The 25,867-nt window shown below is 40.4% G+C and overlaps 1 protein-coding gene across 1 annotated transcript in view; it reads right to left on the bottom strand.

The window, feature by feature from the left end:
- The window catches only part of LOC126416253 (medium-chain acyl-CoA ligase ACSF2, mitochondrial-like), a 199,215-nt gene that overhangs the window by 11,236 nt on the left and 162,112 nt on the right, over positions 1-25,867 (bottom strand). The window contains exons 6-9 of the mRNA XM_050083877.1: positions 18,308-18,403; positions 18,071-18,219; positions 14,849-15,017; positions 14,658-14,765 (exon numbers count right to left, since the gene is read on the bottom strand). Of these exons, the coding sequence (XP_049939834.1) occupies positions 14,658-14,765; positions 14,849-15,017; positions 18,071-18,219; positions 18,308-18,403 (522 nt within the window). The remainder of the gene's footprint in view (positions 1-14,657; positions 14,766-14,848; positions 15,018-18,070; positions 18,220-18,307; positions 18,404-25,867) is intronic.

The raw sequence follows: 25,867 nt of genomic DNA, 5'->3' as shown, positions 1-25,867 counted from the left end.
GTGAAAAATTTTTGAGCAAATTTTAACAAGAAAATATGATGAAGGAGCAACTGCAATGGTAGTTATACCATTCAAAAGAAATCAATTACAACAGATGTAACTGTAAGACAGATTTGCAGTTTGAACAGCGCTGAAATCTAAAGTCTTGGGTTGAATACAAATAATGGAAGTAGTAAAGGTAGCTACTCACCATATAGTTGAGACATTGGGTATTGACAGGCAAACAAACAAGATGAAAATTGTCCCTACAAAGTAGTCCGACCTGTGCTATGACGATGTAGCCAGCTGAGAAAATGTAATGAAGGGAGAGTATGTGCATGTTTTTTTTATTTAACCCTATATAAGGACATTGACCAAAAGCTTAGCTACAATTTCAGGCTCTTAAGTCCCAGTCAATGCCCAATGTTTCAATTACATACTGTGTGCACACGTGCACAAAACTAGGTGATCAATTTTGCACTTGGTCTCGGCCACAGTATGTATTCAGGTGGGCAGCTGGTTGGTGGTCATGCCACCATAAAATACTGTGCGGAAGTTACAGCAGAGATGACATGACTTGCTTTAACTATTAGTTGTGCCTCATACAGTTCAGTATAGAACAAACACAAGGCAGAAGAGGATAAAATAGGATATGTCTGATGGGACAGAAATAAGATGTGTATGGTAGTCTTACTCATTGGTTTTCCCCCCACACGTGTATGACCCATGTGGTGAAGTGTTGGAAGCATATGTGGCATAAGGACAGATTAGAGTACCAGAGCATTTCATAGAGGTGGTGGGAAAGGGTTGGTAAGAGGTTGAAGCTCTGGCTGATACAGTTAAGTTGTTCCAGTCCAGAGTGAATGTAGGTACTGGGAATGATCAGAGGATTAGGTGTGTGTTTGGATATGGCACAGAAGATTTATTTGTGGACTATGTTTGGAGGGTAATAGCTGTGTAAAGCACTTAGCAAGACAGAATATTGGGCAAGGGGTTGCTCATGACTGCAGATGATTCAACCAAGGTAGGCAGACTACATGGAAATCACTTTAGTGTGGAAGCAGTGACCACTATCAAAATGGAGGTTCTGTTGATGATTAGTGGCTGTAATAAGACCAGAGGTTTTTATAGTGATATAGGAGATGTATACATGTCAACATCCAGGAAGTGATAAGCTGGGCTGAGGAAGACCAGGTGAAGCAGATGGGAGAGAGAGTGGCTTTGCCCAGTGCACAGATTATAAAGATATCAATGAACCTGATTCAATTAAGAGGTTTTCGATTTTGGATTACTAGGAAGGTTCCCTTCAGATGGCTCAAACAGGTTGGCACCAATGTGTGTGGACCATACTGATTCCCACGGATGTGCCAATGTATTTGTTTGTACGTATTACTCTCGAGGACTGAGGTGGTGGATTTGGAGGACACAGGAGAGAGAGAATTTGACAGTGGCAGGGCCATAAGCTAGAAGGCCATTGTATGTAGGGAGATTGTGACATAATAAGGAGGAATTTCCCCATCTGTTATGTTTCTATGCTTCCTAAATTACTATTTTTATCTTGTAACTTTCATCAAAAATAATTACACACATCATGTATAAGCAGCAGATACAAAGGTTTATCAAAGTACTACTTACACCGTAATTCATATAATTTTATTGTCCTTCTTATAACTGATGATCAGTTATCTTTAGCTTTACAAACTATTTTTTGACTGAGAGTTTTAAGTAACTGTAGTTACAATAATGAAGTCAAATGGGAAAACATTTTGTGGTAATCGGCACAATCTATAAACTATTGACACCATTCATTCAGAAGCATTCATATCACTCTCTCTGAGAATATTTTGATTTGATGGGAATCAATTAACTTTAAAGATATTTGTAATTAAAGTTCAGAAAAAGCTATACTCAGTGTTTTCTTCCATGCCATACACTATTTGTTAGATTCCCAAGATAAACTTTATACTTTTTGTAGACTGAATGTTCCTGGACCAAACAACATCCTTCACTCAGCAGTTGAGCCACAAATTAAAAAATTGATAAAACTAATATAAAACATTACAAATTTAAATATGGCTGCCATACTTTAAATTGGAGTATCCCCAATGCAGATGCATAAAATAATTTCATGAACTTTTCTGGGTTACTAACCTCCAATATATTTCATAAAACAAGTTAATGTTAATGCTTTTAATCCAGCCTAAGTAACAAAATGTAACCTAGTTGTTTTTCAAATGATAATGAAGCTTCAGAAATAACAATTTGTTCTTATGCTAGTCTTTACACAGTCACCCCTCAGAAAATATCTCAGTCAGTACTTGAGTGTGAACATGTTGAGTCTGCCACTAGAATTAACTCTGGAAACATCTATGTGGTGGAGAGTTAGTGGCTAGCGCTCTCACGATTAATATCTTCATGTCAATATCATCAAAAGTCAGTACATATAACATATTCATTAAAACCTGTCATTCAAATGTGTACAATTAACAACTTTGCAGTTACATGCACTGTCTTTCGGTATGCAACATTTGTACCAGCTGTGTAATTGTTTCAACATTATGAAAGACAGTGGACTTGCATTACATTTGTGGAAACTGGTTGTATCAACAAATTGTGTGCACCATGAATATTGTAGTTTCATTATTATGTCAATCTTTATCTGTTGAAGTGCACTGCAATTATACCGCAATGATCACATTATTGTGTAGACTTGTGGATTTATTTACATGAGATTCGTCAGTGTTCTGATGAGAAGGACAGTAAATGAAGAAGATAATCAAATTTATTTAAAGTGGTTTGATGTATCCAATGAGATACTGAGGGCAGAATATGACACTGCAGATAAGCAACTTTCCATGAGGATTGAGTGGCTTTGCCAGGTTACAGTTTGGGATCTTTGGTGGCTAGAAAGTGTTAAGACAGTACTCATGACTTCGGAGAGTACAACACCACAGTTGATAAGCTGCACTCGAAACACTCTCAGCACAGCAGCTGTATGGGTTGGCAGTACAAACTATACTGAGGTCCACGAGGGCCGCAGCTGCCAACCCATGGGCATTACATGTGTGGGTAGCAATTGGTCAATGGTTCATTAAATATCTGAGCACTGAGTTATAGTGCCCAGTTCTCTTCAGTGCATCGAGCTGTGTACAGTCCCCAGTCACCACCGAGCCTATGAGCTGCAGTGTTCATCCATTGTCTCCGAGACTTAGGCTCCGTAATACAACTGGAAGCTGGAAGTCAAAAGGCAGAATGACTGAGCGCATCGTATGCCAACTGTGGACTCTACGTACGCATCACACAGAGGCACAGTGACAGTGAGAGGTGGCAGAAGCCCCCTCTCGTATTTCTATCTTACTCTGAGTGATTTGATGTTCCTCTCTAATTGCATGCGGTGAAAAGTTGCTATTCCTTCACACGCGGACTTCCCACGCAGCGTCTCTCGTCACCCAGGTGGTCCGGTGACAGGCGGGCACTGCTGATCTTGAAAGGGTTCAGCCGACGGGTGTGAGGGAGTTGAGTGAATGCTTTCCAGACACCGACATTGTCATGATAGCAGCGGAGATACACCCGCAGGAGCCTGAAGGAGCGGCTGGGCTAGAGATTCCATTACTTCGCAGATACTTAGCGAAAACACTTTCTGGCGGGCTACCAGTGAGGCGTGGGAATGACTTGTGTACCCAGGCAGTCTGGGCGGGCAAATTCCCGCGTTTTCTGCAAAATCGTAACTGTGATTGGCTTGCTCAGGGCATAGCTCCGTGACGTAGCAAAATCGGCGCAGAAATTGGCGCCAAGAATCTCCATTGGTGGAATGGTAGTGCTTCGGCAATAGAGTGGAATTCTCCGCCGGTTTTCGAGTTGCTGATTGGAACGTTTAACCATGGCCACTGTTGTGGGGGTGAGAATGTTCTGTGTTCGGTTTGTACGGGTGCTCTTGTGGGAGTCGGTTCTCGCCTTTCGGTCGGAGTAGGTTACAAGACTGAGCTCTCGCTGCTCTGGACAGCCTGCCTTACGTTGGCTGCCTAATATACTTTTATTTGATTGTAACTGTTTAACGAAGTTGCTGAAGTTTCGACTTCAACGTAACTTTCCGAGTACAATTGGCAATTGAGCGTTCTGCATACGAGCGGCCTATGTTGTCTGTCTTGGGCAGTTTTGGCTAAAGTTGACTGTATCAGATTTACTGTGTGGCTTCGCTTGTTAAAATCAATCACTGTTGTCAGTGATTGTGTGGCGAGCCTTCATCTCCCTCAGAGGCGCATTTGTATTGATAGGAAGTCTTTAGTCTGGAACAACCAGACCAGGACAATTTGTTTCGGGCTATACTTGCAATATTATCGTCACCACGACGGGACATCGAAGCAACCAGCGATCGCTTACGGTACGCCAGATTGTGTCCTTGCAGTTAAGAAGACAGCTTGGTAATGTATGTCCGCAGCACCGGCAGACTAGGGAATTTGCACTGTGATAATCAGAGCTCAGCAGAGCGCACCTGTTCATCTTTTCTAACTTTGTTCTGTCTTGGGTGTTCATTGTCTGAGTTATCACTACTGTAGCAGCAATTAATGTTGGGTTGGTTGTGTGTTTCTCTTAAGATTTGAGTTGCAAGGTATTGGCTCCACATACCACTTCATCATAAATGTCACAATCTAGTTTATGGACAACTTCACCTTCACAGCATTTATTTGAGTATCCAATTTGATCCATTTTGATGTACTGTAAATGTTTCATGTGTTTTGTTTATGATTTTGAGTTTAGTCATAATAAATAAAATTGTTATTTTGGAGAGAACTTTCGTTCTGATAATCGGTAGAGCAACCCTTTCATTTCTCACTACGTTACTGAAACTTTCCTTTATTTCATTAATGTCTATCAAATTACATTATTGCAGGTGCCAAACTCTTTTCTACTCCACTTGCAGGGTCAATTACAGTCAGTTCGTATTGCTTCTTAATCCATGTGCGACAGCAAAAGTAGAAGTTAGAAAAGGGGGGGGGGCTTAGAGCATCATTTCCATAAGAAAATTCGAGAAGAATTTAGTGTTAAATACACTGCTAGCCCCAGCACCTCGCAACAGTACTTCAATATTTTAGAGGACTCTTAATAGTTTCAAACATCTAATTGCACTGGACATTTCACAAGAAGCATCATCATTTAAGTTGATTATTTCTTCATATTTAATAAAGATCATTTGATTACTAATTGCTGGGAATTTTTCAGATTGAAGATAACCTGCACGGTCCTCCTGCATTCCCAAAGAAATGGTTTGGTCAGCAATTTCCGTTTGACACACCATTTCCTCTGTAGCGACCAGCAGACGGTGGAAGGGGATGGGAGAGGTTAGGGGTGTAGTGCTTGTGGATAATAATTTACTGTGTATGTGGACAATTTTCTTCTGCAGAAAGGTAGACAGCAGAACTTACTTTAACAGTATTTCTTATTTATCAAATATATTCGTGAGATTCTTTATTTACCATGATGCCTAATGAGAACTTGAATTAACATGAATTATTTTTGTCTCAGTCACAACAGATGACACAGCTCTTGGCTGCTCTTCAAACACTGCTGCTTAGACATGAGGGACAAAGCAATAAAATCACTGCACCACCTTTTCATAGTTATGATGAGAAGGGCCAAGACTGGAAAATCTACCTTCAGCAACTACAGCAGCACTTTGCGGCCTACATCAAAGGTGAGGATTGTCTATCATTTATTTTCTCAGCTTGGTTGGCAAGGAGACCTACAGTCTCCTTGTCAATCATTTTCCCAAGTCTGACCCAGACAAATACACTTATGAGCACATCTCTGATAGGTTACTATTCCAGAAAAACTCATGTTACTGTGGCTTGATTCAAATTCATTTGAGGTACCAAACAATCACAGCAAACCAAAAAGGAATGGCTTACCGAGCTATGTTTTCTCACTAGAAATTGCAAATTTCACTGTTAACATGGCAAATCATTTGCTGATGAAATGCTCTCCAACACAATTACTCAGAATGTTCCCAATGAAAGGATCCATTCTAAAATAGTGCAGCACAGGAATCCAACCTTATCAGACGATGTGCAAATTCTCTAATTATGTGCAGCCATTTCCCATAACTGCTGCTGTTGACAAAGTGCTGCAGCAAACACCTGCCAGCACGCAGCGAGCCATGCTCTTGCAGCCCAATATGGGCATTGCATTCTCATAAACAAGAGACATGCTTGAACATAAACAATCAATCACCAAGTGCATCTGCCAGAAATAAATTAAAATCATGCCCACAATGCTTTGTCTGCCACAAACAAATTTTGTTTTCATAAAGACGCTGTATGTTTGTCCTGTAACAAAACCTGGTCATGTACAGCAAGTCTGTTCTCACAAGTTATGTTCACAAAAGCCTTCAGAACAGACAGCAAGAAGAACACATGGATATAAATGTTATTAACCCATCAAAATGTCAAGTCCACACAGATGTCTTAAATCTGCTCCAGCATCTGCTACTGCTAATAAAGCAAACCCTGTCCAGAGCCAATCAAAAGTAACTGGATCTCAAATTGTTCATTTCTCTTAAGATTGTTCAGCATGATGTGCAATTTCAACTGGATACAGATGCACCTCTTACCTTACTGAATCAAAATAATTACATATTGCTTGGCAGTCTGCCATTGCTCCCTTCAAATACACATGTGACAACTTATGATTGTGCTAAACTTGACATTTTAGGAATGTGTGTCTTAAGTGCTATTTATAAGAACACCACAAAATTGGTGCCATTTACTGTCCTTCCAGCAGCTCCGAGTCAGAACATTTTTGGTTTGGATGCTTTTGATCTCTTTGGATTGACAATATAGGGCAATGTTCTGCACCTGGCTTCTCTTACATCTTTTAATGATTTTAATGCCTTGTGTGATGAATTTCAAATTTTATTTGATGGTTCCATGGGGTGCAGCAAAGCTTATGCTGCACATATTATTCTTTGCTCAGACGCCCATCCAAAGTTTTGTAGGGTTCACCCAGTCCCTCGTGCACTTTGCATCAAATTTGCAACAGAGCTATGTTGCTTGCAAAGCAATGGTGTTTTGCAGACCATTATGGCAAGTCAAGTCGGCATCACATCTAGTAATAACTAAACCTAATGGAGACATTAGAATTTGTGTGGATTTCAAATCTACAGTAATTGCCCAGGCCACAGGTGACATTCTTCCCCTACCTCACCCTGAAGATCTCATTAATAAACATCAATCTGGCACACATTTATCGTAAACTGATCAAATGGATGTCTGCCTCCAGATACCACTGGATGGAGAAACCCTACGGTTTATGGTGATCAACACTCACATTGGCCTGTTTTGTTTTCAATGTTTACCATTTGGCAGCTCTTCTGCTCCTGATTATTTCCAAAGGATTTAGAACAACTATTGCATAATGTTCCATGTCGTGCCACCTATCTGGATGACAACATTGGATAGTAATATTGCCTGAGAATAATTTGAACAACCTCATAGATGTTGTTACTATATTAGCTTTAGCTGGTCTTAAATGCAATCATGACAAGTGTGTATTTTTTGTTCCCAAACTGGAATTTTTGGGCCATATGACTGATCAATCAGGCATTCACCCAGCTAAAAACAATTTGGACACTATTTGCCACCTATCACCACCAAAGACTGTCGTAACTACAGTCTGTTTTGGGGAAATTGTCTTATTACTTTAAATTCATACAAAATGTGGCTCAAATCACTGCTCTGTTTCATTGCCTTCAGCTGAAGTATGTGCTCTTTCAATGGACAAGGGAATTTCAATATGCTTTTCAAAAACTTATGGATGAACTTAAGGATGAACTTCTCAGTGACCCTTGCCTCATGCCTTTTGATCTGGTGAAGAAACTTATCATAGCAATGGACACATCTGATGGCTCAGTGGCAGTGCTGTCACACATTGTTGGCCCCTCAGAATGACCCATTGCGTTCACATGCCAGCTGCTTACTGAGACCCAACACAATTACAGCTAGATAGAGAAGGAGGCTCTGGCCATCTTCTTTGGTGCATGTTAATTTCACTGGTACCTCTATGGAAGATGGTTTACTTTAATTACTGACTACAAGCCATTCACTTCTTTGTTTCATCTGTCCAAGGATAAACTGGATCAAACAGCTCAGAAACTTCAATTTTGGGCATTGATTCTGTCCAATTACAATTATGATATCGTGTATAGGCCCACCATTAAGCACACAAATGCAGATACACTTTTATGTCTGCCAGTGAGTGAAGATCCAGGTATCAATTCATCAGAAGATCCTTGATGTCAGCTGGATCATCCTGAACTTGAAAAATTGAAATCCTTTCTTATCGATGTACAGATCATTGTTTCAGCCAAAGTACGCAATCCACAACTGAAATGGCTTTCTCAATTCATTCAACACAGGTGGTCGACTAACAGACTGGGGATCACTGATCTAGTCATTTGCCCTAGCTATCTGCAACATGAGGCATCGTCTATACAGCAAGGTGTTATTCTGGTTCACTCACCAAATGACCATACACTGGTCCTACTTCCTCCTGAGAGTCAAGCTTCTGTTTTACACCAGCTCCGCATGGGACAATGGGGTCTGGTCAAGACCGAACATCTCGTTTGTTGACATTCTACTTTATTTGGACTCTAAAAATGATTAAATGCATCACTGCACAATGTCAAGCATGTTCTGAGAATTCTGCAGTGCCTTGGCAACAGAATTTCGGTTGGCCTCATCCTACTGTATTCAAATTCACTTTTGTAGCCCATTCTGAAATACAAGATGGCTGATTTTAGTGGAAGCACACAATAGATTTGCCATTTGTGTCCCTATGCACTCTTACATCATCAGTGAGCAATGTCAATGTCTGTGCATGGGAGGCTATTTTTTTGTTTAGAGGAATTACCAAAAGTGAGTGTTTCTGACAATGGAACTCAATTTGTTTCTGCATAATTTTGCCAGTTTTGTTGCCTCAATGGAATCAAGCATTTGACTACAGCAACTTTCTCACCCTAAAGCAATGGGGCAGCCTAACACTTTGTAAGAACATTTAAGACGCAGATGACAAAGCTCCGCCAAGAACATTCCAGAGAGAATGCTCTTCTCTTATTCTTCAGTTCTTATCAATCTCTGCCTCCTAATGGCCAATCTCCAGCAGAGCTACGTGGATATCCCCACGGTACTATTTTGAGCTTATCGCATCCCAGAACAGTGCCGTCTCCTCAGCACTTTTGCACAAAGTTCACAGGGTCTGACAACGTATACCTCTGCGTGTATAATCAGCAACATACCTGGGAACAGCACACTGTGGTTGTCATTTACGGGTGAGCACATTATGTCGTCATGCCGTCTTCTGGTCATATCTGTTGCTGGCACCAGAATCAATTGAGAGCCCACCCTTATGATGATTATGGTGATTGTGTCATGAGATTTCATTCCAAAGATTCTGGCTGGTTGTCACCCCGAGCTTCAGTCAGCCTTTGCATCACAGGGCCTGCATCTGACTTAATGAAGTCTCCTCTGGCCAGCCCCACCTCCAGGCTGCAGCCACCTCTGCACACCTTCAAGCAGCCTTTGCCACCATGCCACCTTCCCCGCTGCCAACCCACACAAATGTGAACCTGCAATCACCAGACAACCCTGCCCCCTCTGACCTGAATGCACCGACATCATCCCTATTGCAACTACCTTCAAGAACCATCAGGGACGCCTCATGTCCTGGTGCCCCTGAAGATCTGCCCCAGGCGTGCACCCTGCTGACAGTTTCCTGGCAGATGTTTCCTCACAGTTGCAAGACAAATGTCAGCGTGTGGGTTAGTGGGAGCTACCTGTCACAGTTCTGCCACCAGTTTTCTAATCTACGGTAGTGCTCCTCCCCCGATGACCGTGCATCAATTCGGAGAGGGAGGGGGATGGTGTGGTACTCACGACTTCAGATAGTACCACACTACAATCGATAAGCTGCACTCAAAACACTCTTAGCATAGCAGTTGTAAGAACTTTGCCGCAGTCTGCCAGGAGCCACAGTTGCCAACCCGTTTGCGTAGCGATTGATCAATGCCTCAAATACTCGAGCACTGAGCTACAGTTGACAGTTCTCTTCAGTTCACCGAGTTGTGTATGGTCTCCAGTTACTGCTGAGTCTACAAGCTGCAATGTTTATCCAGAGTCTCCGAGGCTTGGGACCCATAGTGCAACAGGAAGCTGGAAGTCGAGGGGTGGAATGACTGACTGAGCGTTATGGGACCTTTACTTTTTTGTTTGATAGTTAGATAGAGAGAAAGACCAGAAATTAATAAAATTCAACAAGCAATAGTGCCCAAAATCATTCATTATCAAAAGTTACCCATAGTTTTAAAAAAACACAAGTGTAAAGACATCTCTATTAAACAACAGACTTGTAGCCCCTCAACATACACAAATGTTAAATAATAAAATATTCCACCTATTAAGTATAAACTGGTATTTCATGAAAGCTCGTCAGGTGGCAATAAGAAAATTTACAGAAAGTCCTGAAATGACTTTGTGACTTCTGTACAATAAAATTAATAACAGTACAAAACATGGCAAACAGCTCCCCTATGTTAGTGTCACTCACTCTATATGTCTATTCAATAATACATAAACAACACTACATAAAAGACAGACTAGCAGTTAATTGTGGTGCATTAAAATAAGTTCCGAGAGAGAGGGAGAGAGAGAGAGAGAGAGAGAGAGAGAGAGAGAGAGAGAGAATCATAATCATCGAACAAAAAGAAATTTTGCAGATAGGCAACTATTAATGAAATAAAGCAATGTGTCTTCCCTTCTATCAGTGTGTGGCTGTGGAGTGGAGTACTTCCATACAATTTTAATCTTTCCTCTTGGTTCTTGATTCTCCTGCCCATAACAACACTCTTCTACACATCCGCTATAGTGTTTTCAGAATGGCACAGTGCTATAAAATGTCACCTGTAACAAACTTGAGTTTGTAACTTGCAGGAGCAATGTTGAAAGGTAGTCAATTCCACAGTAATCCACAAGGCCACTTCATTGGAAGCACGGTAAACACTATAAGTGATTTACTATGACACTGCAATCAATGCCAATCTCAAATACCAGAAACACTTAGCATCCTTGCTGGCATTGCCTATCCCTTGGACATAATCCCAGCTTGGGCATATAATCCTGAATGCATATTCCAACCCTGTTGCTGTGAAACATTAACAGTCAGAGTTCATCCACAGCGTCACAGTAACTTAGGTCTCACCGCCCTCATCTCATTGCATGCCTCATGCCGTGCCAGCAAGATTCCTGCCAGCCAATAGCCACATCCCTGTCTGCAGCGGACATGAACCCGATGCCAGTCAGAGGCGAAGTCTTTAGTTGCAAGATGCAACTAAAGACATGGTACATTAGGCATTGTAGGTCAGCTCCTGGCCTCTACGTAGGCATCACCCAGAGGCACAGTGATAGGACTTTGATATTTTAGATGACTTGCAATAATTTAAAACGTCTAATTGTGCTGGACATTTCACAAGAAGCAGCATCATTTAAGCCAAATATTTATTCATATTTACTTAATATTGTTTTAGTACTAATTGTTGGGAATCTTTCTGATTGAAAATAACCTATGCCGCCGTCCTGCATTTCCAACAGGAAGGTTCCCTCCAGATGGCTCAAACAGGATGGCATAAGTAGGTGTGTGTGTGTGTGTGGGGAAGGGGGGGGTTATGGGGGGGGGGGGGAGGGATTTTTGACAAAGGCCTCATTGGCTGAATGCTAGCTTTCTGACAGTCTTTTTGTTGTGCCTATCCGTGACCAAACATGTCTGCTATATGGTGAGTAGTAACTACCCTTTTCAAAACACTGTTATATTCCATTCTGGATTTTCTATTGTTTAAAGGTCAGGTACAATTTTTCACTAACTGTAGTTTGAGTCACACTCAGTGTTTCACCACAATCTAACATCATCAGTTTTTGATCTGATTGTTGTGCAACACCAAATCAAAATGGTTACTTTCTCCACACTAATTACTGCATTTCTTGAAACTGCAGCAAATCTGACCTTGGTCAATATTTACAGTCTGTCCTGTGCTTGAATTGCTCAGTTACGGATATTATTCAGTGAAAGGTAATTCTACAGAATATCCTAAACAGTTTTTTTTTACAACAACATAATTTGTAAATGTTGCTTGTTTAGATTAAACTATATACAATGCTCATACAACTGGTTTAATAGCACTGCAGAAACAAATGGTAAGTTCCATCATAGTTACCAGTTATAAAAAAAAAAAATTGCTGTGATAATTTCTCTGATAAATTACATGTCTCAATAATGTGAGCCCTGAAATGAAACAAAAAAATTAATAACCACTGCAAAATAATAATAATAATAGTTATAAACAGATTAATTTTGTTAAAAACAATGGGAAGTCCATAATGGACCAACAAAATATTATAGAAAGGATACTCTGCTGCTAACCTCAGAGGACATGCGGAGGGACAGGATGGCCTGTTGTATTTTTGGAATGGGGTCCTTGCAGCAGGGTTTGTAGGTGGTCCTCTGCCATGTAATTCCTATGGTTCACAACCATTGTCAGCAGATAGGACTGTAAGGTTAGAATCCTTATTTTGCTGGGGGATTTCTGTGGGTGTATGGTTGGATTCCATGTTGAAGAAAATGAGGAATAATAGTGAAGTAAGGTTTGAGGTTAAGACATTCTGTAATTTTAACTGGGAATGAGGGAGAGGGGTGTGGCAGATTGGGGGCAGTCGGGGTGGCCCATGGTTGGATAGAGCGAAATGAACCAGGCAGGGTTTAATATTGGTTTTGTGTAGAGTCTGATTGGTAGGGTCAGTGAAAAAAATATTTCCATATAGAGAGTGCGAGGAGGAGAGAAGGCCTTTACCAAGTCCAAAATGAGTGACTTTGGTAATGAGGCAAAAGGTAAGACCTTTGGAGATGATTGCTATTTCTGTGGGACTAAGGTGTCTGCTACAAGAGAAAAGGTTCACAGCAGTGTTTTGGGTCTTTTTAGGTTCTGGACTCTGTGTGGTGATGGGGAGTTTGTCAGTGAGGCAAGATTAGCCAGCTTTGAGGGGATGCAAGGAAGGTTGAGAGGTTCTTGTTGAAGTGGTGGATAGTGGTTGTCTAAGGTGGGAGGAGGTGGTGAACAAGCTGGAGATGTTTTTGAGGTGGTGGTGTGCTCACTGCTCTAGTTCTTGGATGGAAAGTGTTTTGATGTGTGAGATGACACAGTTATCTGTAAAGAAGTACTGTCCGAGAAAAGCTGCATAAATATTCAGTCAGAGCTTCATAAGATTTCAATGTGTTGTAGAGATTGGCGATTTGCTCTAAATCTTCAGAAATGTAAAATTTTACACCACATAAAATGTAAAAAAAAATGCAGTATCTTATGACTATAATATCAATGAGCCCTGTTGCAATCGGCCAACTCATACAAATACCTGGGTGTAACACTTCGTAGGAATATTAAACTGAGTCATCACATAGATTCAGTCATGTGTAAAGCAGGTGGTAGACTTCAGTATTGGTAGAATACTGGGAAATAGATTGCTTGCAAAAAACTCATTTGACCCATCCTAGAATATTGCTGAAGTGTGTGGGGCCCATACCAGATAGGACAAACAGGGGATATTGAACATATACAGTGAAGGGCAGCATGAATGGTCACAAGTTTGTTTAATCCATGGGAGAGTATCACAGAGATACTGAAGGAACTAAACTGGAGGATTGTTGAAGACAGATGTAAACCATTCCGAAAAAGTCAGTTAAGAAATTCAAGAATTGGCCTTAAATGATTACTCTAGGGATATACTACAACCCCTCACATAGGAGTCATGAGGATATCATTGTTCCCATGCTCCATAACTGAATGGAACAGGAAGACACCCCAATAACTGGTACAATGGGACCTAGCAGAGGCAACTTCATTGTTGTTTGCAGAGTGTAGATGTAGATTTACATGGTTTTGTTGGATTATGTTAGAGAGGACTATGGAGTGATAGAATTCGAACAGGCAGAGGTCCTTGTGAAAGGAGGAGTTGCAGCCAGAGATGGGCTATTTGATGGTGTTTCCATGGGCGATGTAACAATACAGGAACAGTATACGGGTCTAGGTTCTGGTTACACATAGAGAAACTTTTCTGTATTGGTGTAGATGGAAGGAGCTAGGATCCATATTGGAGAATAAAAACGTGTAAAAACATGTACAAATATGTAGGAAAAACGCAAAATATGGAACAGATAAAGTAGGTGGAGGGAGTAGGCTGTACTGAAAAGTAAGTATGTTCTGTTTGTGGGGTGCTCAACCGCACGTTCATCAGTGCCCATACAAAGTCCCAAGTTTTACACAGTCCAATTTCTTTTTTACACAATCCAATCTAGCCACTATCACAAATAATGATGATGAAATGATGAGGACAACACAAACACCCAGTCCCTGTGCAGAGAAAGTGATAATAAACTAACACTGTATTTAAGTTCCAACTCTCTGGTATATAGTAGGATGCAGTTCAGTGGGTGAATGTGTGTGAAGGGAGGGGAACAGCAGTTTTGTTAATTTTTAGTGCCGTGCATAAACCCACTGTCATGAGCATCAAACATAATGACACATCTACAGTTTAACACCATTGCATTTTAAACAGATAAAACACACTTTATGTGCAACTATTTACCTCAACATGGTCAATGACTCTGCCAACAGTAGTGTACGTTTTCTCTGGTGGATCATTTTCCTCAGGAATGAATGACAAGGGAGCAGTTTCAGTCATGCCATAGAAAGTCTGCAAATAGGACACCAAAGTTATAACACCCAGCAACTTGACTAGTTCGTGAAAACTTAAGTGACTTATTTATTGTTCCTTACTGTAACTCTCTCAAGTCCAAATGTTCTGGTTAACTTTTCATACAGGTCTGGTGAAGATATTGCACCACCACTTGCCAAAATTTCTAATGAGTTTATTTTCAATCCAGAACTTTCTACAAAATTTAACAGATCTATATTCATAGTAGGGGTACCATACAGAACAGAGCATCTGCAACAAGAAACAAAAGCTGTGACTAAAGTAAACTGATTTGGCTCTTCATCTCCTTTCCATCCTACAACAACAACAAAAAAGAAACAATAAGATTAAAATAATTTACTACAATTTTTTACTGGGTTAATGTATGGATGACACAGCTTGACATACACTTTAGACAAGAACAGCTACAAGCGTAGTTTTAGAAGATAGTTCTTTCCTGGAATGGTCATCATAATTCCACAGTATTGTCACGTAATAGCCTGAGTCATTAAGTCTGAATTTGGCCAAAACTTGAGTGCTGCTGAAATGAATGGGATGACTAAGGATTGATACAGTAATAAATTTCTTCCACTTTGCAGGAAAGAACATAAAAAAAACCATGAAGACTCAGTGATGTGGTATGTTAAACCATCAACAAAACTGCTCATGATGTATGGCCTCTGGCTGAGCAGTTACATGGCAATAACCTCCCTGTAATGGACTGGCCTGCACAGAGTCCCGACCTGAATCCTATAGAACACCTTTGGGATGTTTTGGACTGCCGACTTCATGCCAGGCCTCATCACCTGACACTGATACCTCTCCTCAGTGCAGCACTCTGTGCCATTCTCCAAGAAACCTTCCAGCACCTGACTGAACGTACACCTGTGAGAGTGGAAGCTGTCATCAAGGCCAAGGATGGGCCAACACCATACTGAATTCCAACATTACCGATGGAGGGTGCCACGAACTTTTAAATAATTTTCAGCCAGGTGTCCAGATACTTTTGATAACATAGTGTATCTCATCACTGGCGTAGCTGCTACTGGTCTTCGAGGCAGTGCAGCGACGCACAGTGCCGAGCTTATGCAGCCAGCAGGCAGCAGATACACCGAGCTGCTGTAGCAGTTCCCAGGTACTACATTACCTCCAGGTGCACCTCACGAGGTATGTCACAATTTTGTGCACTATATTAAGACTACTGCAGCCCACCAATTTCATGTAGACCAAGAGGATTTACCCCTGATAGCTATGCTGCTGCCAAGGTGGAATTCAATATTAAGTGGAAGGAAGGCATCATTCATCTTTCCAGTAGTAAATGGTCAGTGTCTCCACAGTTGGTGCCCAGGTTTTCTGGCATATTATATCAAGTCAAACTGCAGTCAGTGCAGCACTGGAACAGGGCAGATGGTGCACTGAAGCCAACTGCATTTTATTCACATGAGCTCTGTTACAATTAAAAAGGAAGTGAGTTTGATTGCAAGGTATTTAATACTTTGCACGCAGTTGGAGGCAAGAGAGTTTACCATTTTCATCAGTGACAAAACCCTTCTGTGCCTTACAACAGAGTAATGATAAATGCATGCCACAGCAATACAATCAGTTGGAATTTATCACTTAATACGGCACTGACATACACTACATAGCAGGAACCGATAACACAGTAGTTGACTGCCTACCCCACATAAACAGCACAATGAATGCTATAGATTTTGGTAACTTCCTAAAGCACAAAAGTCAGACTAGGAGCTTCAGGACCTTCTCAAAGATGCTTCCTCCAATCTTCAGCTGAAACTGATTGGTGTTACTGCCACAAATGTAAAGCTTTATGGTGAAGTCTCTCCAGACAAGCTACTGAGAGCCTTCACAATTTTCACCATCCTGGCATCAGATCTACAGTTAAACTAATTGCTAACCATTTCATTTGGCCTGGTATGCAGAAAGATTATCATGTGTGGACTCGTGCATGTGTTCAGTGTCAACGTAGTGAAGTATCTCACCACATGCACGTTCCTGTGTCAGTGGGACATTTCCCTTATGCAACCACATGATTTGCACATATGCCTCTACTGAATAGTCAACAATACCTATTAAAAGCGATGAACTGATTTACCTGCTGGCCTGAAGCCATACCAGTCAACAATATTTCAGCAGGAACACTGGCCGCCGCCTCCATTTCACTTTGGATTTCAAGCTTTGGTTGTTTGCTACATATCACAACAGCCCACAGCCAACAATTAAGAGTCTAAATTGTTTGCCCAGCTGAGCAAATTCTGTTTTGCCGTACATCAGAAGACCACAAGCTATCACTCAACAAGTAATGGCAAGAGAGAACACTGCCACAGTTCATTAGGAGCCACAATCATGTGTCACGATCCTTACTGGACAAAAACCATACCATTGGTTTTGCTCAGTATGTGAAGCACTTATGAACCTGACCTGGACTCTCCATCAGCTGAGCTCGTTTATGGCAAAGCCCAGCAACTGCCAGGTGAGGCAACTTTTCTAAGTGCAGTCAAGATGGATGACATCAATCTTACATATTCCATCTCTTGCCCGAGGGAACAGGTGAATCAAATCCAACCTCACAAAGCACCAAGACGTGGAACTTTACCTACCTATATGCACACATGTTATGTTATGCACAGATAGAGTAAAACTGGCAGTGACACTTCCATATACAGGCCCTCGTCATGTCATTGGCTGAGGCAAAAGAACCATAGAAATTTTGATCAATGTCGAACCCAGTCTTCATGTTACCTGCATTACTAGAAATGCTTGCACAATGTAACCAGCCACATTCCCAGGTGAAGGAGAAACTCAACCCAAGTTCTGAACGTGTCCTGGATGGCACGTACATTTCCCATTGCAATTCGTGGATGACAATCCGCCTTCCCCAGGGAATGGCTGATGTAGCAGCAAACATCAGCACGTCATCAAAGAGCTGTCAGCTGGTGTGTGTGTGTGTGTGTGTGTGTGTGTGTGTGTGTGTGTGTGTGTGTGTGTGTGTGTGTATGTGTGTAATTTTTTCCAGCTAGTTACTGTTTGGGCTTGGACTTCTGTAAAAAATTTTACCTGCCCTTGTTCCAATTCATGTTTAGTTTACAGTGACTATTTAGTGAGTGTGTATAATTTTCTGTGGTTTGTTCTAAATAAATCACAGTACATCAAAATTTATATTTTGTGCCTGTGCCTGGCTGAGATGATGAATGTTTGTAACATTCAGTTCAGAAGACTATCAACTATTAAACAATTTGGTCTGCAACTAATTGTTAATTATGATGAGATGATTACAAAAAACTTACTTTTCTTTCAGTATTGCTTTTGCTGAATCCTCTCCTTTGAAACCCGCTGAAGGTAACACAATTGTACACCCATGATGCAGTGAATTGAGAACTCCACACACATTTCCAAAACAGTGAAAAAAGGGCACTTGTAGACATATACGATGATGCTAGAACACAACAGATTTCCTGCTCTCGAATACCCATATTACTATATTTAAATCTCTCAGGTAATAGGTTAAATAACATATAACTTACCTTTTTATATAGGCCTGCTCTCTCACCCAAGAAATATGAGTTGTTGACAACACTGTGGTGACTTAACAAGGTTGCTTTGGGATGTCCGGTTGTGCCCTATTAAAGATATACATATTAAAAACAAGGCAATTGCATAAACTATGAAAATGTAACAGAAAAAAATTAATTATACTAAACTGCCAATGGGACAATTTTGTGTTATTATGCATAAAGAAAGGATTATATTTTCTTGTTACCCAACTTTTGCATAATTTAACTGACACTAAGTTAAGCAGTAAAAAACTAACCCCTTTCTGTACAAATAAAGCCTCAATGCAATGGTTTGGAAAATAATATCTCCCTTTTCTTGTCTAACTGGCCTCTCTCAGTTGGCCTCTCAATTTAGAATTCTAATGTTGTGAGTAATTAAAATGAAAATAAGCCATGGAAGAGCTGAAAATAGTCAAAACCAATCTCAACAATTTGAGAAAACTACCATTCTTGATTTTTAAAATGATGCATCAGAAAATTTACTTCTATACCTATTGCACATTTTGACATTAACAGCAATTTCAAGCAATCCTGCTGGAGGAACATCCGCAGCTGAGCATTATACCAGAGGTTGAAAATTGTAGATAGTGCACCGTGCCTTGTACACATCCACTGCGCATAGCTGCGCGGGGGAGGGGGGGGGGGGGGGGGGCTTCACAGCACCAAGTTACGACACCTGAACATGGGCGTATAAGATCCCAAAACCAGTCTTGTGGTAATAAAAGAACTTTTACAACTCTAGCAGTACTTTCAAGCTCTGGTAGGACGCAATTTCAGGTAATATTAGCTATGCAGAGGTATCCTGCAATGCATTTACAGTATGAACGCATTTTATGAACTGCCTCTAATGTTGTGTAGACCTCTTATGTTGTGGTTGTTTACATCAAAATAAAGTAGTTATTTTGTAGCCTAGTGGAAATAAGCATCTTAATGCAACAATTCCATCTATATATTCCAGTATGAAGACAATATGTACTTCCTATGCCACATAAACACTGTTTTTGAAACTTTCACATTAAACTTTGGTTAAAATAACTTTATAACTGACATTTAAGTGAATCAAATGGTTGGCTTCAGCCAGCCACCAGGCACCTGTTAATAGTTCTTTCTCAACTGCCACACGCTTGCTGTGTCGCCTGTTTTGTAGGTACATGCAGAGCCATGTCAAAAAATACTGCCAGCTGCCAATGGAGTTTGTCAGTCACAGGGTTATTTTAATTGAGCTATAATGTTTGGAACCCTTTAAATAAAGATCCCATTTTATTACATTTGACTGCTTTGCCTAGACCCAACTCATTATCTTGGTCTTTGTATTTTATTGGGCTATTCTTGAATTGTTTAAGGCCTTAGATTCTGCAAATCATTCAGTAGTCTTACACAGCTTACAGAAAAAGGGGACAAACATTAGATATCTTATAATATTCCAGAATTTGTGCACCCTCACTATTTCCAGGGTTGCTCATCACAGAAACTGTTTTAATATGATACTGGGAAGTTCTGGGGGAAGACTATAAATAATGAAAGGAGCAAAGGCTTACAGTCATGCAAAAAGCTCCGAAAAATATGCATCAGATTCGATATACAATGTGACTGCTTTCACAGGTGGCTCCGCCTCTTCTAGGCTAGACAATGCCTGTCACAGGGCTAGAATAGGGTGTCCAAGTTGGGTGCATGGGGCAGGTGTTGCTCCTTCCAAAAGGATATTTTTCATATGGAAAAGGGGTCGGGAGTAGATGTGATACAACAATAATCCAGGTTTTTCGTGCATAGGGGTATGATGTAAAATTTGAGAGCGACTGTGATAAAAGCTGTGGGTATGCTTTATACAGCTTGAGTGCACCTTTAACATAGTTTTAGATTGCCATGTTACCTCACGTGTGCCTTCTTGATACCTGATCATCTTGCTACCTTGTTCTAGTGGTCCGGATAATCCGTGCCACCACCATGCTTCACCATCCAACTCTTCTGCACTTCGTTCCATCTTGCATTGAATGCTAAATGAAAGATTACAACTTCAACTCTGAGTTACGGAATGACTGAATGAACATTTGTTTCAACTCTTCTATATTTTAAAGCCCATGATACCTTCAATAGTAGGTATCACAGAATAAATGCGCCCCCAGCTGGTAGATACCACACATTCTTCCCAATGTACCTTGGACCTCCCATAGTAGCTGTGTCAATATAAAGCAGTGCAGACAGTCTAATTTCCTTTTGTGATCATCTTTTGTCGAGATGATTCTTCTGGTGGACTAGTATACTTGCTAACAGATCCCGATACACTAATATCCCCACACTGAAGCTAAGGATGTCATGTACAAATTTCTTAACTATATACATTACCAATGCTGTACTATATCTCCAACAGAGATGTTTAATAACTCTTAATTACCCACATCATTATTGTAATACATATCCAACAGGTACATATATTTCACACATCATAACTGATTACTATGCAGTTACTAACAGATCATAAAACCCCAAGAAAACATTTTTCTTTCTATTCACTAGATCAAAATTATCACAGCAAGTGATTGTTTTCTTTTAGAATTCTGTACATAACTTTCTTCATCAACATTTAAAATTTGTTCACGTATGTAGACATTCTTTTTTGCTTGGGCTTGATAATACAACAGGACAAATTTGCTTTTAAATTTTCTAGTGTTGACATCTCACATTTTCATTTAATATTTTTCACGCAGAACATACAAATGTATACAACATTATTTTCTAGAAGCAACTCATATAGATTCCTTATCTTCCATGAGTACACCCCAATATTTTAAATTCTCTTGCATTTGTACATATGGAGATATAAAAGATCTCCACCCCTTGCAACTAACAATGTTCTCATTACCTTCACTAGTAAGGAAAACCTCTCCAGTTACATGACAATCGTCACTGTAACAATTTAATTACACTGTCAAATAATCATTCACACCTTACTGTACAATCTTTCTTTCTTTATTTCCATGACAGTGTCCCATTTCAACCCCTACAAATACGAGGTCTGTTCAAAAAATTCTGGAACATTCATAATTTCATGCCAATGGTGTGTTGAAGCAAAATGTGCTTGGCATCCCTGCACAAGCCTGTGTTTAATGTGTAATTGCTGTAAGTTTCATTCTTGTATGTCCGTTAGTTATTTTTTCACTACTTTTTTGAGTAGAAAGTTGTCACACAGTTTGCGAATTTCGAGATGGCAGGGTTAGAGGAGCAATGCATCTGCATTAAATTTTGCCTGAAGCTAAAGAACCTTTACAAAGACATAGCAAATGATGCAGGAAACCTACAGTGATCCGTGCTTAAGCCATTCTCAGTGTTACAAATGGTTCACATGGTTTAAAAATGACCGGACAGGAGTTAAAGATGACATTCATTTGTGACGCCACTCTACATCTCACAATGATGCTCACATCAGGAACTTCAAAAAAATTGTGCCTGTCAATCTAAGGCTGACTGTCCAAGAGATTGCAGAAGAATCTAACATTTCAGTTGGATAATGTCAAAATCCTGACACAGCATCTTGGAATGCATTGTGTTGCTACCAAGACCCATGAGTCAAGAGCAGAAAGTCCTTCACCTCGCAATCTGTGATGAGCGCAAATGAGAAATGGATGTTCCTTATGAGAACCACAGCCGATGATGGGACATGAGTCTACAATTACGATGTTGAGACCAAGGTTCACTCTTCACAATGGGTTGGGAATGGTCAAATACCAAAGCCATGCTGATAGTTTTCTTTGACTTTGAAGGATTAGTTCATCATGAATTCTTGTCACAGGGACAACCTGTTAATCGATGGTACTATTGGGATGTGCTGCGATACGTGTGAAATAATGTGAGAAGAAAATGGCCTGAAATGTAGTGAGACAATTTATGGCTCTTGCATCATGATAATGCACTTGCACATTTACTCTAGTTGATGCATGACTATTGCACAAAAAACTAAATCACTATGCTGCCTCATCCTCCATACTCTCCAGACCTGGCCCCTGCAGACTTTTTTTATTTCCAGAGTTGAAAAACCCATTGAAAGGACGATCTCCAACGATAGACTAGATAAAAGAAAATTCGCGGATGGCACTTCATGCGATCCAGCAAAAGGCATACCTAGATTGCTTCCAGAAATGGAAACGGCATTGGGAGCTACTGGCAACTGTCTTTCAGCTATCCAATTAAGCATGTGATGAATGCTATCGTGCACTTTTCAATATTATTTCTTTAGTATCTTTTACCCCCCCCCCCAGATGGGACCTGGATAAACTGAAAGAACCAGAGGTTGTACAGAGTTTCAGGGAGAGCATAAGGAAACAATTGATAGGAATGGGAGAAAGAAATACAGTAGAAGAAGAATGGGTAGCTTTGAGAGATGAAGTAGTGAAGGCAGCAGAGGACTTAGTAGGTAAAAAGACGAGGGCTAGTAGAAATCCTTGGGTAACAGAAGAAATACTGAATTTAATTGATGAAACGAGAAAATATAAAAATGCATTAAATGAAGCAGGCAAAAAGGAATACAAACGTCTGAAAAATGAGATCGACAGGAAGTGCAAAATGGCTAAGCAGGGATGGCTAGAGGACAAATGTAAGGATGTAGAGGCTTATCTCACTAGGGGTAAGATAGATACTGCCTACAGGAAAATTAAAGAGACCTTTGGAGAAAAGAGAACCACTTGTATGAATATCAAGAGCTCAGATGGAAACCCAGTTCTAAGCAAAGAAGGGAAAGCACAAAGGTGGAGGGAGTATATAGATGGCCTATACAAGGGCAATGTACTTGAGGACAATATTATGGAAATGGAAGAGGATGTAGATGAAGATGAAATGGGAGATATGATACTGCGTGAAGAGTTTGACAGAACACTGAAAGACCTGAGTCGAAACAAGGCCCCGGGAGTAGACAACATTCCATTAGAACTACTGACGGCCTTGGGAGAGCCAGTCCTGACAAAACTCTACAATCTGGTGAGCAAGATGTATGAGACAGGTGAAATACCCTCAGACTTCAAGAAGAATATAATAATTCTGATCCCAAAGAAAGCAGGTGCTGACAGATGTGAAAATTACTGAACAATCAGTTTAATAAGTAACAGATGCAAAATACTAACGCGTATTCTCTACAGACGAATGGAAAAACTGGTAGAAGCTGACCTCGGGGAAGATCAGTTAGGATTCTGTAGAAATATTGGAACACGTGAGGCAATACTGACCCTACTATTTATCTTAGAACCTAGATTAAGGAAAGGCAAACCTACGTTTCTAGCATTTGTATACTTAAAGAAAGCTTTTGACAATGTTGACTGGAATACTCTCTTTCAAATTCTAAATGTGGCAGGGGTAAAATACAGGGAGCGAAAGGCTATTTACAATTTGTACAGAAACCAGATGGCAGTTATAAGAGTCGAGAGGCACGAAAGGGAAGCAGTGGTTGGGAAGGGAGTGAGGCAGAGTTGTAGCCTATCCCCGATGTTATTCAATCTGTATATCGAGCAAGCAGTGAAGGAAACAAAAGAAAAATTCGGAGTAGGTATTAATATCCATGGAGAAGAAATAAAAACCTTGAGGTTCGCCGATGACATTGTAATTCTGTCAGAGACAGCAAAGGACTTGGAAGAGCAGTTGAACGGAATGGGTAGTGTCATGAAAGGAGGGTATAAGATGATCACCAAAAGCAAAACGAGGATAATGGAATGTAGTCGAATTAAGTCTGGTGATGCTGAGGGAATTAGATTAGGAAATGAGACACTTAAAGTAGTAAAGGAGTTTTGCTATTTGGGGAGCAAAATAACTGATGATGGTCGAAGTAGAGAGGATATAAAATGTAGACTGGCAATGGCAAGGAATGTGTTTTTGAAGAAGAGAAATTTGTTAACATCGAGTATAGATTTAAGTGTCAGGAAGTCATTCCTGAAAGTATTTGTGTGGAGTGTAGCCATGTATGGAAGTGAAACATGGATGATAAATAGTTTGGACAACAAGAGAATAGAAGCTTTTGAAATGTGGTGCTACAGAAGAATGCTGAAGATTAGACGGGAAGATCATATGACTAATGAGGAGGTATTGAACAGGATTGAGGAGAAGAGAAGTTTGTGGCACAAATTGACTAGAAGAAGGGATCAGTTGGTAGGACATGTTCTGAAGCATCATCAAGGGATCACCAATTTAGTATTGGAGGGCAGCGTGGGGGGTAAAAATCATAGAGGGAGACCAAGAGATGAATACACTAAACAGATTCAGAAGGATGTAGGTTGCAGTAGGTACTGGGAGATGATGAAGCTTGCACAGGATAGAGTAGCATGGAGAGCTGCATAAAACCAGTCTCAGGACTGAAGACCACAACAACAACAGTATCTTTTATTTCTTGTCGAAATATTTAGATGACATGGTGTATCGAGCGATTTAGCTCTCTTGTTCGTCCTCAGTTGCCACAGGAAACAAAAATAATAATCTCTACGTTTCCTGAAAATTGGTATACTTTCTTGCAAAACTTGTGATCTTTCCAGCCTCGCAGTTTCTCCTCACTTCACAGTCACCAAAAACTGTGTAAAATTTACAAATAGCTGCACTAAAAGCTGTCAGTATGCTTTATATAGGTTGAATACATATTTAACACAGTTTTAGAATGCTATCTGTTACCACCTCAAATGTCCGTTCTTGATGAATTATTGTCTTGCTACATTGTTCTGGTGGTCCATACTCTCCATACCATCACCAGGCTCGAACGAACATCCAGCACTTCTGCACTTCATTCCATCTTGCAGGAAATGTTAAATGAACTCTTGTTTCAGCTCTTCTATCTTTTACACTTCATTACTTCTCACTGATATATATTACAGTGGTTCAAAGAAGCTAAATCTATGGTAACATACAAAAATCATTGAAACACTTCTGACTTAAAGGCCTTACAGACAGGCAGTGGTATATTAAAAGATAATTCATTTGTCCTGATGATGAAGTTGACATTGTCAGCAGGCTGTGTATTCCAGGCAGTCCATGACACCTTCAACTGGAGGCCCAGCTGCTAGATGTTGCACATTCACTGCCAACATACCTTGTCCTTTCCACAGTATCTGTGCCAGTGAAAAGCGGCACGGATGGTCTCTAATTTCACCTTGAACACTATTTCTACCAATTTCCTCTATTGCAATCATGTCTTGGTGGAACGATTCTTCATAGTGGACCATGATATTTGCTGTAACATCCTGAAACACTACAGTGGTGGGAAGGATTTTTTGAAAAGTGTTCTTCATTTTGGGGCACAATGAGAGAGAGAAATTAGCCTTAGCACTGGATACAGCTAAGTGCTCCTTTGCAGCTGGTTAATGTAGATAGATGGTGAATTTAGGACTTGAGATAGGGTACATCAGGCCTGCTTGTGAACTACATGTCATGAATAGTGCCTGTCTGTGAAGATGTTAGCAAAACTTTCAACAAACTGGGAAAAGGGTTTTTTCATCATTCCAAATGTACCATCCAAGGGCTGACCAACTGTATGGGAAACAATCTTTGGTGGGCAATTAATGGTAC

This window comes from Schistocerca serialis, chromosome 8, assembly GCF_023864345.2.
Source record: "Schistocerca serialis cubense isolate TAMUIC-IGC-003099 chromosome 8, iqSchSeri2.2, whole genome shotgun sequence".
Classification (NCBI taxonomy): domain Eukaryota; kingdom Metazoa; phylum Arthropoda; class Insecta; order Orthoptera; family Acrididae; genus Schistocerca; species Schistocerca serialis.
This window is presented reverse-complemented; position numbering and strand designations above follow the sequence as displayed.